The 13,774-nt window shown below is 52.9% G+C and overlaps 2 protein-coding genes across 2 annotated transcripts in view; both read left to right on the forward strand.

The window, feature by feature from the left end:
* The first annotated feature begins 957 nt into the window (after window positions 1-957).
* On the forward strand, window positions 958-8,378 carry Pgc (progastricsin). Its single transcript, XM_034521832.2, has 9 exons — window positions 958-1,111; window positions 2,799-2,958; window positions 3,314-3,431; window positions 4,153-4,271; window positions 4,688-4,887; window positions 6,344-6,463; window positions 6,976-7,126; window positions 7,703-7,801; window positions 8,113-8,378. The coding sequence occupies exons 1-9, from the start codon at window positions 1,053-1,055 to the stop codon at window positions 8,263-8,265; spliced, it is 1,179 nt and encodes a 392-aa protein (XP_034377723.1). The 5' UTR covers window positions 958-1,052; the 3' UTR covers window positions 8,266-8,378.
* A 2,508-nt stretch (window positions 8,379-10,886) lies between these two features.
* Window positions 10,887-13,774, forward strand: part of Tfeb (transcription factor EB) — a 55,992-nt gene continuing 53,104 nt past the window's right edge. Inside the window, exon 1 of the mRNA XM_034521846.2 lies at window positions 10,887-11,032. The gene's annotated coding sequence lies outside the window, so the exon portion shown is untranslated. The remainder of the gene's footprint in view (window positions 11,033-13,774) is intronic.

Here is a 13,774-nt window from a genome sequence, read left to right on the forward strand (position 1 = left end):
ATGAGACCCTCGGTTCAACTCCCAAACCCCAAATCAAATAAAGCTCCCAGGTAGCAATGGGAAGGGGAAAGAGACAGCAGGAGAAACAGCAGGATGCAGGTGTGACCCTCTACTCACACCCTGCTCTGAGTTTGTTCACGTGGGTGTATGGTGTGATTCTCCCCTGGGAGCGATTCCCACTGAATTGGGACAGGACTTCATGCTGAAAACTTCCAAACCACCACCCAATTCTGATGTCATCTGCCAGCCTGGCCTCAGCATCAGTACTGTCACCACAGACTGCTGCCACTGTGACCACAGCCACCAGACTGCTTCCTGGACCCTTATCCTCCAGACCCCCTGAACCTTAGCTCCAGAAGTTTAAGGGGGATTGGGAAACACGACTTAAGTCAGACATCCAAGTACATCGCCTGCTGGTGAACTAGGTGGTTCCTCAAGGCCTTGTCTCCAAGGGCAAAGCAACAACACCTAGAGACATTTTGGTGGCTACAGCCTGGGGTCGGGGTGGGGGTGGGATGGGGGGCTGCTTTTAGCGTTTAGTGGGAAGATGGGGTTTTGCTAGTAAACAGGACCATGCCCAGAAACAAAGAATTATTTGCTTCCAAATATCAATAGTGCCAAGCTTGAGGAGCCAACCGTCAGGTTCCAGGCCTTAGGCCCCTTCTTCAAGCCCTCAGCCCAGATGCCTATATCGAAACTCTGATTCCCAGAGGCATAATCTCTGCCACTCTTCTGTACGGCTACTTTGTTCTCTCTTATCGCTTTTACCTCCTGGCCTTCCCTGCTTGAATTAAAAAAGTCAATAAGATGAAAAGTGTCCTGGTCCCACTCCAGAAGGAAAAACACACAGAAACTATTGATACACGGAGTACAAGGAACATCTTGGCTTGGGGTGGGGTGGGGTGGGGGATGTGCTTGCCCAGGGCTGGGAGTTAGGGGCTGGGCTAGCTCCTGGATGTATAAAAGCAAGGAGTCCTGCTCAGATCTTCACTCCACTGCAACGGTCGAGCTCGAAGTGATTTCTTCCTGTGAGACCACTGCAAACCGGCGTCATGAAGTGGATGGTGGTAGCCTTGCTCTGCCTCCCGCTCTTGGAGGCATCTTTGGTCAGGTGAGACTGGAGAGTGGCTTTAGGCTTGGAGAGCCTCAAAGTGGGAACCCGGAGCCTGGTGCCTATGGAGGTATCAGATCCCCTGGGACAGGCATTCCAACAGGTTGTGGGTGCTGAGACTTGAACCATGCTCTTCTGGGAAAGCAAGCAGTGCTCTTAACCACTGAGCCATGCCTTCAACCCCTTTGTAGGTATTCACACTGATCTACAGATACTTTAAAGTAGTGTGGGGGTTCATGCAGGTTATAAGTAATACCCATGGATTCGAGCATCTGTAGATTTGGATAGCTCATAATTTCTTTTTTTAAAATTATGACTCAAATTCTTCTTTTTAAAATATATTTTGTGTATGGGCATATTTCTTTTTTTAAAATTATGACTCAAATTCTTCTTTTTAAAATATATTTTGTGTATGGGCATGGGGCGGGGGGTGTAAGTGTACTTGTGCCACTGAATACAGGTGGAGATCAGAGGACAGATCCCAGGAGTCAGGGCCTCCTTCTACCATACGGTGCTAGGAACTACATCAACTCTTCAGGCTTGGCAGCAAGCCCCTTTTGCTGTTGAGCCACCTTACCAGGCCTGCTACCTGGTAGTTTCTTGGTTGAAAGGCCAGCTAGCTCCTTCCGTAAGCTTGCATTGTGCAACTGCAGTAGAGGTGAATGGTGTGGTTCCTGTGGAGGTTTAAGCAGAGAAATCCTGGAACAGAGAGTCCTACGAGAATGAGGAGTTAAGACGGAAAAGGAATTCTAGGTTGCGGTGCAAGTGGGTGGATCTGCAGAGACCACTGGGCAATGGTAGGCCACTTAGACCACGCTTATGGTGACATCAGTGACATCAACAGAAGCCATGACTTCTAAGCTCTGATTTTGAATCTCCTAAGCCACTTCCCTATGGACTGTCCCAAGAGGCACGGTGATGCCCCCTGGGGCCATAAAGTTACCAACAAGTAGGGAGGACAGGCACTATTTCCTTTACCCCATGCCCTGTCATGTCGGCTGGTACTCAGTGTCCCAGGACCCCATAGGAAAGGATTCTTTGGGGTGAACCTGCTTTCTCTGGCACCTTTAAAAAAGTGTAGTCGTGTGGGCTGGGATGTAGCTCACTGAGTAGCATACTTGCCGATCATGTGTGATGCTCTGGCTTCGACCCCCAGAACTCTATAAACTGAGTGTGGCAGCACATGCTTAGGACGGAGAAGCAGAAGGATCAGAAATTAGAGGCCACTCTTTGATTCGTATTAACTTTGAGGCCAGCCTGAGACACATGAGACCCTGCCTCAAAAACATGAACACACTGATTCTAACAAGAACAATTCTCCAAGTCACCCTCTTGTTCTTGGGGGAGAATTACAGGCTGTGGTAGAGCAGGGGGCCTGGGCAGTAGACCTTTTATGTAGGGTGAGGATGGATGTAGTTGAAGTTGATTAATATCTGAATCTTGAAACAAGCATTAAGGAGGAGTTTGAGTGAGGGAGGAAATGGGAAGAAAGAGATGAAGGGGAAAAAAGCTAGAAAGAAATTGAGAATGAGAGGAAGAGACAGAGACTCAGTGGGCATGCGTGGGGGCAGACTGGCAGAGACCAGGCACACGGGTGGAGCCAGGAGACACAGAGAGAGGTATGGAAGGAGAAAGTTAAGAAAGAAGAAGAAAGCAGGGCCTGAGCCTAACACACAGCCTTCCACAGGGTCCCCCTGAAAAGGATGAAGAGTATCCGTGAGACCATGAAGGAAAAGGGTGTCCTTAAGGACTTTCTGAAGACCCACAAGTACAACCCTGCCCAGAAGTACCGCTTTGGCAAATTTGGTGACTACAGTGTACTCTATGAGCCCATGGCCTACATGGATGTAAGTCTTATCATCCCCCAGGGAGTCTCTGTCTCTGTTGCCAAAGGGTCCCCTGCCATCCTGCCCTGGGGTGCACATTCTTCTTTCAATCTACTATAGGCAACTGTTTGAAGAGCCTGGGGTAGGGGGTCCTTTCTGTCCTTACAGCTGAGCCCACAAAGAGACTTGTGGCTGTCTGGGGCAGGCACAGACTGAGCATCCCTTGTGGCTTGGGGCAGGTTTCAAGGGAAGACTTGGGCCAGTGGTTTTGGTGTGGTCTGAAGGGCAGTCCTTCTCCACTTACTTTTGGAGTCGGTGAGCCCTCGGGTGGTTCAGAGCTGAACAGTTTATCCGGTGACATCCTCTACTCCACCAGGCTTCCTACTATGGTGAGATCAGCATCGGGACTCCACCCCAGAACTTCCTGGTCCTCTTTGACACTGGCTCCTCCAACCTGTGGGTGTCTTCTATCTACTGCCAGAGCGAGGCCTGCCGTGAGTGCTGGATGGGCAGCAAAGGGGACAGACACCTTCCTAAGAATGCTGGGAGGAAATCCACTCCTGGAGAGGATGGTGGTAGTCTGCAGTCATGTGACATGTCCAAGCCATGTCAAGAGGCTGGCTCTGCAGCTGGGTGGCTCCATTGCCTTCCTTGCTAAGCAATCTATACCTTCACCTATGCCAGATCACGTTACCCACTCATTATTCCACCCTACCCATCCTGGTCACCTGGGCAATGGTATCCCCTTTTCTCCTGGACAATTGCTACTGTTTCCAACAGTCAGTGCCATAGATATTCACCCTACCCAACCTCACCACTCGCCATGTGTCTAAAGACACATTCATCAAGTGTGTCTACAGGACTGGTTGGAACAGTACTGGGTGTGATCTTGTTCTGCAGTAGCTTGGGCAGGCAGATGGAATTTACCTTTATAATACTATTTTGGTTCATGGAAGAACCTTGGAATCCTATTATCTCTGGTCCAAGGAGTCTCTCTTTGGTCGTATCTCATGCTACTCGGGATCTTGGTATAGCCAGCTTCTTAAAGGGGTGGAGGCCATGGGATGAAGGCATGCTCGACCTATTCACGCCTAAGAGGGAGTGAGTAGGGGAAGCTAAAACCTCCTGGAGTTTAAGTACAGGCTGAGGAGAGATAGCACACTCTGGGCTTGAAGTCCTCACCAGGCTGTCCTCTATGTCCTGCCTCTCTTACAGTCACCCACACCCGCTACAACCCCAGCAAGTCCTCTACCTACTACACCGATGATCAGACCTTCTCCCTGCAGTATGGCACCGGCAGCCTTACCGGCTTCTTTGGCTATGACACTCTGACTGTGAGTCAAGTTCCCTACTGCTGGCCGGGGGATGGGAGAAAGATGAGGGCCGTAGGCAAAGCCTTTGCTGTGTGATGGGAACACTGTTCATAGGATGGGTTGTCAGCACAATAAGACCTCATCCATTCACCTGCTGACCCTCATTACGTGTCAGGGAAGCCATGAAGAACCCTTCAGTTGTGGCCATTTTTCTTCAGGAACATAGGCTGTGCTAAGGAGAGAGGGGAGAGGGGTGGGCCAGGGCCAGGGACAATACTGTCAGTGCTGATTCTTGAAAGACAATATGGTTCCTGCCAGACCTATCAAAGAGGTGAGGACTTGAGTGGAGATGAACAAGACATCTCCGGGGAGAGGGTCTGGAGGTGGGAGGTCCAGTCTGGGTAGTCACCATCCTGTGTTTTAACCTCCATTCCCAGGTCCAAAGCATTCAGGTCCCCAACCAGGAGTTTGGCCTGAGTGAGAACGAGCCTGGTACCAATTTTGTCTACGCACAATTCGATGGCATCATGGGCCTGGCCTACCCCGGCCTGTCTTCAGGGGGTGCCACCACTGCCTTGCAGGGCATGTTGGGGGAGGGCGCTCTCTCTCAGCCCCTCTTCGGTGTCTACCTTGGCAGGTAAACAACAACTTAGCAAGCTCTCAGTCTTTCTGCTACTCAACCAAGGTTCAATAGTTTGAGGGTTGGCGGCTTCAGCCATACCTGTCCCAGCCTTCCTCTCTAGTTCCTGAATTTTGTGCTCTCCACCCCATCCGTATCTGTTTCCTGTCCACTCCTATTTTTTTTCAACATTTATTTATTTATATTAGAGCAGGGGTTGGGAATGCACTCCACAGTGAGCTTGTAGAGGTCAGAGGTCACCTGGCAGAAGTCAGTTCTCTCTTTTTATTGTGTGGGTCCCAAAGATGGAACCCAGCTCGTGAGGCTTGGCCACAAGCACCTTTACTTGTTAAGCCATCCTGCCAGTCCATACAATTGTTCTTTGTCATTTGAGTCTGTGACAAGCTCCCCCATCACACCCTCTACCCCACCCCCGCTCAAATCCAGGGCTCTGGCTTTCTCTCTAGCACTTCCTGGATCCACCTCTAGTGCCTGCCCGACTGAGGGCCCACTCTGGCAGAGACTTTCCATTGCGTATCTCTTTTGTGTAGTAATCTCACTTCATCTCCTTTGATCTGTTGTTCCAACTGGTTCTGGAGTCTATGGGTCGAGGTCCAGGATCGACTTCTAACCTGGTGTTATCCTTCTAGCAGACATGAACCGGCGCCGGCTGGGCTTCACGCTTTCTCTGTCTCTTTCTTTCTTTCTTTCTTTCTTTCTTTCTTTCTTTCTTTCTTTCTTTCTTTCTTTCTTTCTCTCTTTCTCTCTTCCTCTCTTCCTCTCTTCCTCCCTGTCTTCCTGTCTTTCTGTCTTTCTGTCTTTCTGTCTTTCTTTCTGTCTGCCTTTTTTCTTCCAAGTTAGCTACCTTCTAGAGTGTCCATACGCTCTGTGGTTTAAGGGCCTGAATTTTACTTTGTCACCAACTCTGCGGACTTACTTTTTGCCTGTTTATAAATCACTACATGTCGCCTTTGGGAGCTCTGTCCATCCCTGCTCTCTACCTTTGGCTGGGAGGCTACTAGAAAAGTCTTTCCTCCTCCTCCAGCCAAGCCTCAGTTGTCTATCCCAGTAGAAAAGTGAGCAGCCTGACCTTGCATGAGGCTCCATCTCTGCACAAAGTGAAAGGCATAAGACAGGGCAGTAGCTGGTGGCATTCACAAAGTAGCTGCCCCTTCTGGGGGTGGGGGTGGGGCTGGGACTTGAAGGACAACTTTCCTCCAGAGTCTGAAGCACTGAGGATTCTGAGAGGCCCAGACAGGGAGTCCATCTGAGGGAAACATCCCATCTTCAAGGAGACCCAAACTGAAGGAAACACAGACTGTCCTCAGGAAGCCCCAGTCTGGGGGAGACAGAGCTTGTGCTCAGGAAGCTCCCGTGTGAAATGAGGGGAAGAGGTGTTTTCCTCTGAGAATGGCTAACCGACCACTGGAATTCTTTTGATGTTCACCCCTACCCTTCCTTTTGTCCTCTGTAGTCAGCAGGGGTCTAACGGTGGACAGATTGTGTTTGGAGGCGTGGACGAGAACCTCTACTCTGGAGAGCTCACCTGGATTCCTGTCACTCAGGAGCTCTACTGGCAGATAACCATCGATGAGTGAGTCTGTGGACAGGCCTCAGGGAGTGTCACCTTGTACCTCAGACATAATAAGCCACCCACCCATCCAGGCACTGCTGGTAGGGGTCGGGTGGGAGAAAACCTCCTCCAAAGTCACAGCCTCCTATACAGCAGCATGGAAGCCCAGCTGACTCTGGAGAAGAGGGGGTGAGGCCACACAGGGACGGTCAGCACTTAGGATCTCAGACACGAGGGAGGGCCCTGTAGTCCAACACTATAGCTTAGAAACTGAGTGTTTCACCATCCTTGCGACAACCAGTGACTCTCTGGCTTTCAGTGTGTCTAGAGCCTTCCTTGAGAATTTGAAAGTAGATTCAGTGGCCATTCAGATGGCCTTGAATAGACTCTAGGGTGATGTGAGGTGGGGGTCCGATTACCTTCCTTAAGAACAACTTGGCCTCTGTATGCAGCCACCTATGCCACTGTGGTGCAAATCCCCCTGACTGCCTTGATCAGGTGGGGACTGAGGCTGCTATCTTCTTACTCTTCAGCTTCCTTGTTGGCGATCAGGCCTCTGGCTGGTGCTCCTCCTCTGGCTGCCAAGGCATTGTAGACACAGGTACCTCTCTGCTCGTCATGCCTGCCCAGTACCTGAGTGAACTTCTGCAGACCATAGGAGCCGAGGAAGGAGAGTATGGACAGGTGAGTCTGGGAAGGGGCTCCCTTCCTCAGGGTAGTGGCCTTGGTAATTTAGCAAAGCAAAGCAAGAATTTCTTCTGAGCCAAAGTCACCTTGAAATATGGATTGAACATTGTCTGGATTTTAAGATTGGAGGAAAATAACTAGAAGATGGGGCCACACAAATGAGTGACAATAATAATCCACACTCTCCTCACCTCTGCTTGTTCTCCTGTTCCTCTCCGTCCTAAACCCAGAGGAAAGTTTGCCTACTACTGAGCCCATCCTCATGGATTCTGGGCAGACACTGATGGGCCATATGTTCTACAGATCTGTATGTTAAAGAGTGTTACCTGAGGGAGGGCAGCCATTCAATCTCCCAGAGTGGAAATTCGGTCAGGAGCAAAGCTTTAGCTTAGTGGGTTCCTCAGGTCTCCTTGGATGCTGAATGCTACTGAATACTGAAAGTTTGTCAGTCAGGTTTCCCTTGACCCTATGCCCTCTGGTCCAAAGCAGACTGTGGGCGTGGGCCTAGGGTGTAGAACGTCTGGGTGGTGGGTGTGACGGGCAGTCTTCTGAGAGAGATGTTCCTCTCTGCAGTATTTTGTGAGCTGCGACAGCATCAGTAGCCTGCCTACCCTCAGTTTTGTCCTCAACGGTGTCCAGTTCCCCCTGTCACCCTCTTCCTACATCATTCAGGTAAGTTCTCGTTCCTCTGGGCAGAGCTTCCAGGATTTGGTGTGGGTCTGGGAAAGTCACACTAAGGTTCGTACCCAAGTTGGTCTGTCTTCAAAGCTTAGCTACCTGCTGACCTGCTGTAGGCCCGGAGCGTGGGGGAAGGTAGCTGTGGAGGAAGGAAACTTCCACCCCTTAGAACCATTGCTCAGCAGTCCTTGTTACGGAGGGTCAGCTGTCCAGTGAGCCCTTTGGATAGTCTTTCTGCTAATTCAAGGGCTGAAGTTCAGTCCACAGGTAAACAAATGGGTGACTCTTGTCTTTCTGTTGAACAGGAGGAAGGCGCCTGCATGGTGGGTCTTGAGAGCATCTCTCTGACCTCTGAGAGTGGCCAGCCCCTCTGGATCCTTGGGGATGTCTTCCTCAGGTCTTACTATGCTGTCTTCGACATGGGCAATAACAGGGTGGGCCTTGCTCCTTCTGTCTAGACTTGCCATCTAGATGCCCCTGTGCCCTTCTTCCCTCTATCCCTCCTCTCTGCATCCAGCTTTCCTTTCTGGACCCTAGACTTTCCCTAATAATAAATAGTCCTCCATACTGACCAGCCTGTTGCATTATTTGTGTGTGGGGTGTGTGGAGTGGGGGAACTGGGCAATGTTGTGACTTGTCAGATTCCTGGGTCTCGGGAACTGTGAGAGACAGGGCAAGTTCCACTTTGACTGACCTTAGTGGCCACACGGTTTCCTGGTGGGTCACTCAGATGCCAAGTGAAATGGAGTTTGAAGCCAGGCTTGGAGATAGGACTGAACTCTTCAGTGTTTGGGACCTATTCACAGAGTCCCTCTGAAGAGATAAAACTGGCAATGGGGATAGGGGCTCGTGCATGCCGAGCAAAGGGAGAATACTCTGTTGAGCATTCCCAAACTCTCCCACTGGCCTCAAGGCCACAGGAATGCCCACTAGCGGCATATCAGGGGGCAACACGACACAGAGCGAAGAGTTTGTCTCTTCAACTTTGAAGTGGTTTTGACTAGAGTTTTCCGGAGGCTGCTGTATGCATGTTCGTTTCTAACAGTCACGGATCCTTGAGGAAGCAAGATGCTATTTCTAGGAAAGCTGTGTGCACATGGGTGACGCTGAGTTGGGATGACTATATTTTTGCCCAGTCTGCTAAGTCCCAGGGCAATGCGTTGGAAAGAGGGCTGTCCATCGGCTGTGGACTGCAGGGCCAGCTCTCTCCCAGGCTTTCTCTAACCAGCTCAATGAGAGGTGTGTCGCTCTAGATTTCATCTGTAGGAGTGTCTTAGAAAGCCCCAGAAACTTGGGGTCACATGATTGAGGGAGGAAGAGCAAGAGAAGAGGGAGAAGAGGAAGAAAAGAAAGAGCAAGAAGGGAGAGAGGGGAGGGGAGGAAGAAAAGGGCAGGAGGCAGGAAGAGAAGGGATGAAGCAGAAGAAGGACCACAAGCTAAGCCATATCCTAGTGCCCATAGCTTCCAGCAGGAGGGACAGACATGGCAGAAGACTGGGGAATTCTGAACAGTAAAATGTCAGGGCTGATGCAGGTCCACTTTCTCTTACACTTAGGGGCAGGGACAAAAGGGCAGGATCCAGGTCATGCACCCCATTCCAAACTGAGGCAGGGTAGACAGTGAAAACTGTGGGCCGAAACTCCTAGCATGGTGACTGTTTACCATAGAACATGCAAACACAGAGGGAATTCCATTAGGCGTGTCTGAATGACCAGTCAGGAGCGGCCACACACACGCCTCAAACTCCAGCATTCTCGGAAAGCAGAGGCAGGCAGATCTCAGTTAGATTGAGGGCAGCATAATCAACTAATGAATTCTGGGCCAGCTAGAGTTACTGGGTGAGTCTGTCTCAACAAAACAAAACAATGGTAAAAATAACAATAAATCAGCTTTAAATCCCAAGCACGTGAGCCATGGAATATGGCTTTAGCACTCTTCCACACATTGTCTGGGAATCCCACAAAAAAGAACTGTTTTGATTACAGTTAAGATATCCTAACTTTCTTTATAACCTCTTACCTAATCAATTACAACACTATCAGGTACACCCCAGGAGACATCCTGTGATCTTAAGTTTCTCAGCAGTCCTTTGAAGATAACTTTCAGAACTCACCAAAACAAAAATATGGCTATCATAAAAGACAGTGAGGAACCTTTGCCCATTTTCTCTGGTAAGCCTACTCTCTCCCTAATCTCAACTTCCTCTTAATCTCTGTGTTTTAAATCTACATTTCAAAAATATATATTTAAACAAGGCGGTAGTGGCACACACTTTTAATCCCAGCAGTTGAGAGGCAGGTGGATCTCTGTGAATTTGAGGCCAATCTGTCTACGGAGCTAGTTGCAGGACAGCCAAGGCTACACAAAGAAACCCCGTCTTGAAGAACCAAATATACATATATATTTGTATAAGTATATATTTTATAAATATATTGAATAAACTACAGCTCTCCTTCATACTGGCTTGCCCTGAAATAATAATTAATAGAACAACAACAACATTATTATTATTATTATTACTTAACAAAGAAATAAAAACTTTTCCCAAGTGAAAGTTCCTAAAGGATAAGGTAACTCCTCAGGCTGCGGCTGGCAATTATGGGCGTGTCTCCTGTTACACAAACCAAGAGGGACCACTTGGGATCCGATATTTTTGTCACATTCCTAGAAAGGCAGCTTGCTATTGGTCCTTTCACCAGATGTGATAATGTAGTAAGTCCTATCACGGGACATCATTGATAGAAATGAGAGAGAAAATCTGAAAAGGGAAAAAAAGACAAACATTTTAAGTCAAAAGTTGACTCCTGGGGAATCTCAGCCGACAGAATGGAACTGCAAATCCCGACGACCCCTTCGCGGCTGCGACGGGGACTACATTTCCCAGCGGGTGCCGCGGTAGGCCCACGGGGGGCGGTCCGCAGGAGGGGCGGGTGCTGCCCTCTGCCGGGCGCAGCGGGAAGTGGGCGCGGAGTGACAGCCGGAGCCCAAGCGCCGGGCGCGGGGCTAGGTGACAGCGGAGGCGGCAGCTGCGGGCGGGACGCAGAGAACGGCGACGGCGCCGACGGCGGCGGGAAGGGCGGACGGGGCGGGCCTGGCTGGTGGCGCGTAGCCCGAGGAGCCCGACAGCGGGCGGCGGGCGAAGCTCGGGGGCCGGGCACCCGAACTTGGGACAAGTTGCCGGAACCTCAGGGCGCCGGCGGCGGACAGATTGACCTTCAGAGCGAGGTGAGCGGGACTAGGGGGCAGGGGGTGCAGGGGGGCTGAGGAACGCCAGCGCCGCACTTCCCATCCCGTGGGTGCCTGAGACAGGTGGGGGGTAGGTGGGGGGTACAGACTGGAGCAGGACAGGGTGCACTGCGTCGCCACCCACCCGCAGCCGGTGCAGCCCTGGGTACCCGGCGCGTGGCCCGAGCGATGCAGCTCGCCAGCCGGGGAGCCCCTCGGGCCCCTCCCTTCGGGCCGGGCCGGGGGCCGCCTCCCCGCGACCTTATGTAACCGGGGCGGGAGTGGCCGGGGCGGGCACGGGCCTTCCTGGCCCGGGGAAGCTGAGCTGGGGCGGGAGGTGCAGGAGTGAACTTGCAAGAAGTTTTGAGGGACTCCCGGGCCCTGAGCTCGCTCCCCCTCCCCCGATACCACGGGGGCGGGGGGGGGGGCTCGGGGGAGGGAGTCCAAGGCCCGAGGAGGTGTGCAGGCACCAAGGCCGGCGGGGCCTGGCCCAGCCTGGATGGTCGCGCGGAGTGGGAGGGCCGGAGAGGCGCCACGCCCCGTGGGCTGGGCTGCCTGTGTCCGGGGGTAGTGTGGACGTCCCATCCCTTCCTCCCTCCCTGATTTGTCTCCTGAATCTCTTGCAGAAGACACCTCTGGTTTCAGCCCCTGATGTCCCTGGCAAACTTCTCTTGAACTATCCCACCACCCTAGGGAAACCCAACTCGGGGTTGCACCCTCTGTGCACCTTGCTTTCTGCTCCCTTGAGCTCCGAGTCGTCTGCCCTCCTCCCTGAGCCACCCTCTTGGTCCTCGATTCCGGAAAATACGCCCCCCTTTCCCTGTCTACCCCCACACTCGCACTGTCCAACCCCAGGCTAGTCCGCCCCGCCAGGTCAATGCCTTCGTCTCCCCACCCCCAACTCCGGACCCCGTCGCCTCTTCCGCTCAGCGCCTCCTGGAAGGGAGCTGGCGGATGCCACCTGGGCCCCCGCCCTCGGCCCCCGCTGTGCTCTGGGTTCTGGCTTCACGCACCGCTGCCCGGAGCTGCTCGGGGCTGCGCGAGCAGGTTCGCGCCGCAGCCGCCTGGCGCGCCCCAGCCCCGTGCCCTGGGGAGGAAGGGAGGGCGCCCGCCCGGGTGGGGCTGGTCTGTACCAGCGCTACCCTGGCCCCCGCCCTCCATCCTGCGCCTGCCCCTCACCGCGACGCCCTTCCCCAACCTGCGTCAGTTCTCCCCTGTCTTGCAGGAGACCGTTCAGTGTGACAATTGCAGGACTAAACTTGAGAGCGCTCTGTTCGCTGGGGAAGTGTGGGCTCCACTTTCCCGGACCCGAAGTGAGGGGGATGCTTGGTGAAGCAGGAAAGGACGTGGCCTGAGGCCCCTGTACCCACCCTGGGCCGGATTCCGCTGGCCCAGACTAGGCACTCTGGCTGTTGGGGGGGTGAGGTGGGGACGGATCTCCAGTTTCCTCTACGGCGGCCAGGTGCAGATGCTGGCAGATCCGAACGCGGAGGCCTGGCTCGGTAGCCGGTTCCCTCCCGAGCTGCTCGGTTCCCCGCCGGGGAGCCAGTCGCCATCCCCCAGGCTCTGCCCTCGGGCAGCTCCCAGTCTGGAGAAAATGAGCCAGCCGTGGTTACCCGCCATCCAGGAGAGGCGGCAAAAGGGGAAGGGCAAGCTGCCTCTGGAGCCTTTACTGTGCCTCAGTTTCTCTCGGCTTAATTGGTTCCCTTCTTTCAGCTCGCCTCCTAGTAACGGGAGAGCCGCGAAGCAGAGCGTGTGATGAAGGGCAGGCCTGTTTGGGGGTTCGCCTCTGTGAGAGGCTCGGATATTGCTTACACTTTACCGGGCCTGTTACAGCTGAGTGTTGATTCTCTGGCTATCTAAGAGGTGGAGCTAAATGGAGACCCAAATTTCTTGGTCCCAGACCCCATGGAATGAGGCAAGGGACGACTGAGGTGAACATTGAATCCGCAGAGAGCCAACTGTGCATTTTAGGGCTGATGGCCTGGTGACTCAGTCAGAGGTGGGCAGGGAGTGGGCCAGAGAAGGCAAGAGTTCATTCAAGTACCGCTGGGGTGTCCAGTGCCCGCCCATCCCATCATCAGAGAGCTGCCCTCCGCCCCCACCCCATTTCCTGGATGCTGGGAAGTAGGTGGGAGGGGGACCCACCCCTTGCCTGGCTGCCCTTTGAGGGTCTGGCTTCTGGCCCTGATCACTCTTGGGCTCTGTTTATGGCTGTAATTGCATCGTTAGCCAGGGTTTATAGAGTTACTTAGCACCTGCCCCCACAGGGAGTGGCCCAGCCACCCTTCCCCCTGGCTTCTGTGTCTTCCTTTTCAAAGTCAAGTTGGTTTTTGCAAGCAGCAGGGGTTTCCCCAACCACAGCTGGCAGGAGAGCCAGGTTGAGCCTTTGTCCTAGGGATGGAGGGCAGGGGACACTTGGGGCCCAGCATGGGGCTGCCATAGCAATGACAGTGGGAACTGAGTTGGCCTCCTCTAGTGGGGAGGTGGGGGTTGGGCGCTCAGATTCTCAGAGCTTCCAGAAGTATCCCTGTCTCAGGATACAGCCAGCCTCTGTGCACGTGCTGTGAAGCCACCTGTTAGGCTGCTGTGGGGATTGAGGGCAGAGAAGGCCAGGTATTTGGTGAGTACTCGTGGGGTTTGTGTAGTGGGTGTGGAACTGTGGAATCAGGTCTTCTTTGTGGATCAATTGTGGATGAATTGTGTAGATGGATGTTTCTGATAGAGTCACGAGAACACAAC

This window comes from Arvicanthis niloticus, chromosome 17, assembly GCF_011762505.2.
Source record: "Arvicanthis niloticus isolate mArvNil1 chromosome 17, mArvNil1.pat.X, whole genome shotgun sequence".
Taxonomy (NCBI): Eukaryota; Metazoa; Chordata; class Mammalia; order Rodentia; family Muridae; genus Arvicanthis; species Arvicanthis niloticus.

Excerpts from the sequence above, each read along its gene's own strand:
- Pgc (XM_034521832.2), top strand. The coding sequence starts at position 1,053 with ATGAAGTGGATGGTGGTAGCCTTGCTCTGCCTCCCGCTCTTGGAGGCA. Across the intron at positions 2,959-3,313 it reads AGCCCATGGCCTACATGGAT|GCTTCCTACTATGGTGAGAT; the intron begins GTAAGTCTTATC and ends CTACTCCACCAG. Across the intron at positions 3,432-4,152 it reads CTGCCAGAGCGAGGCCTGCC|TCACCCACACCCGCTACAAC; the intron begins GTGAGTGCTGGA and ends CCTCTCTTACAG.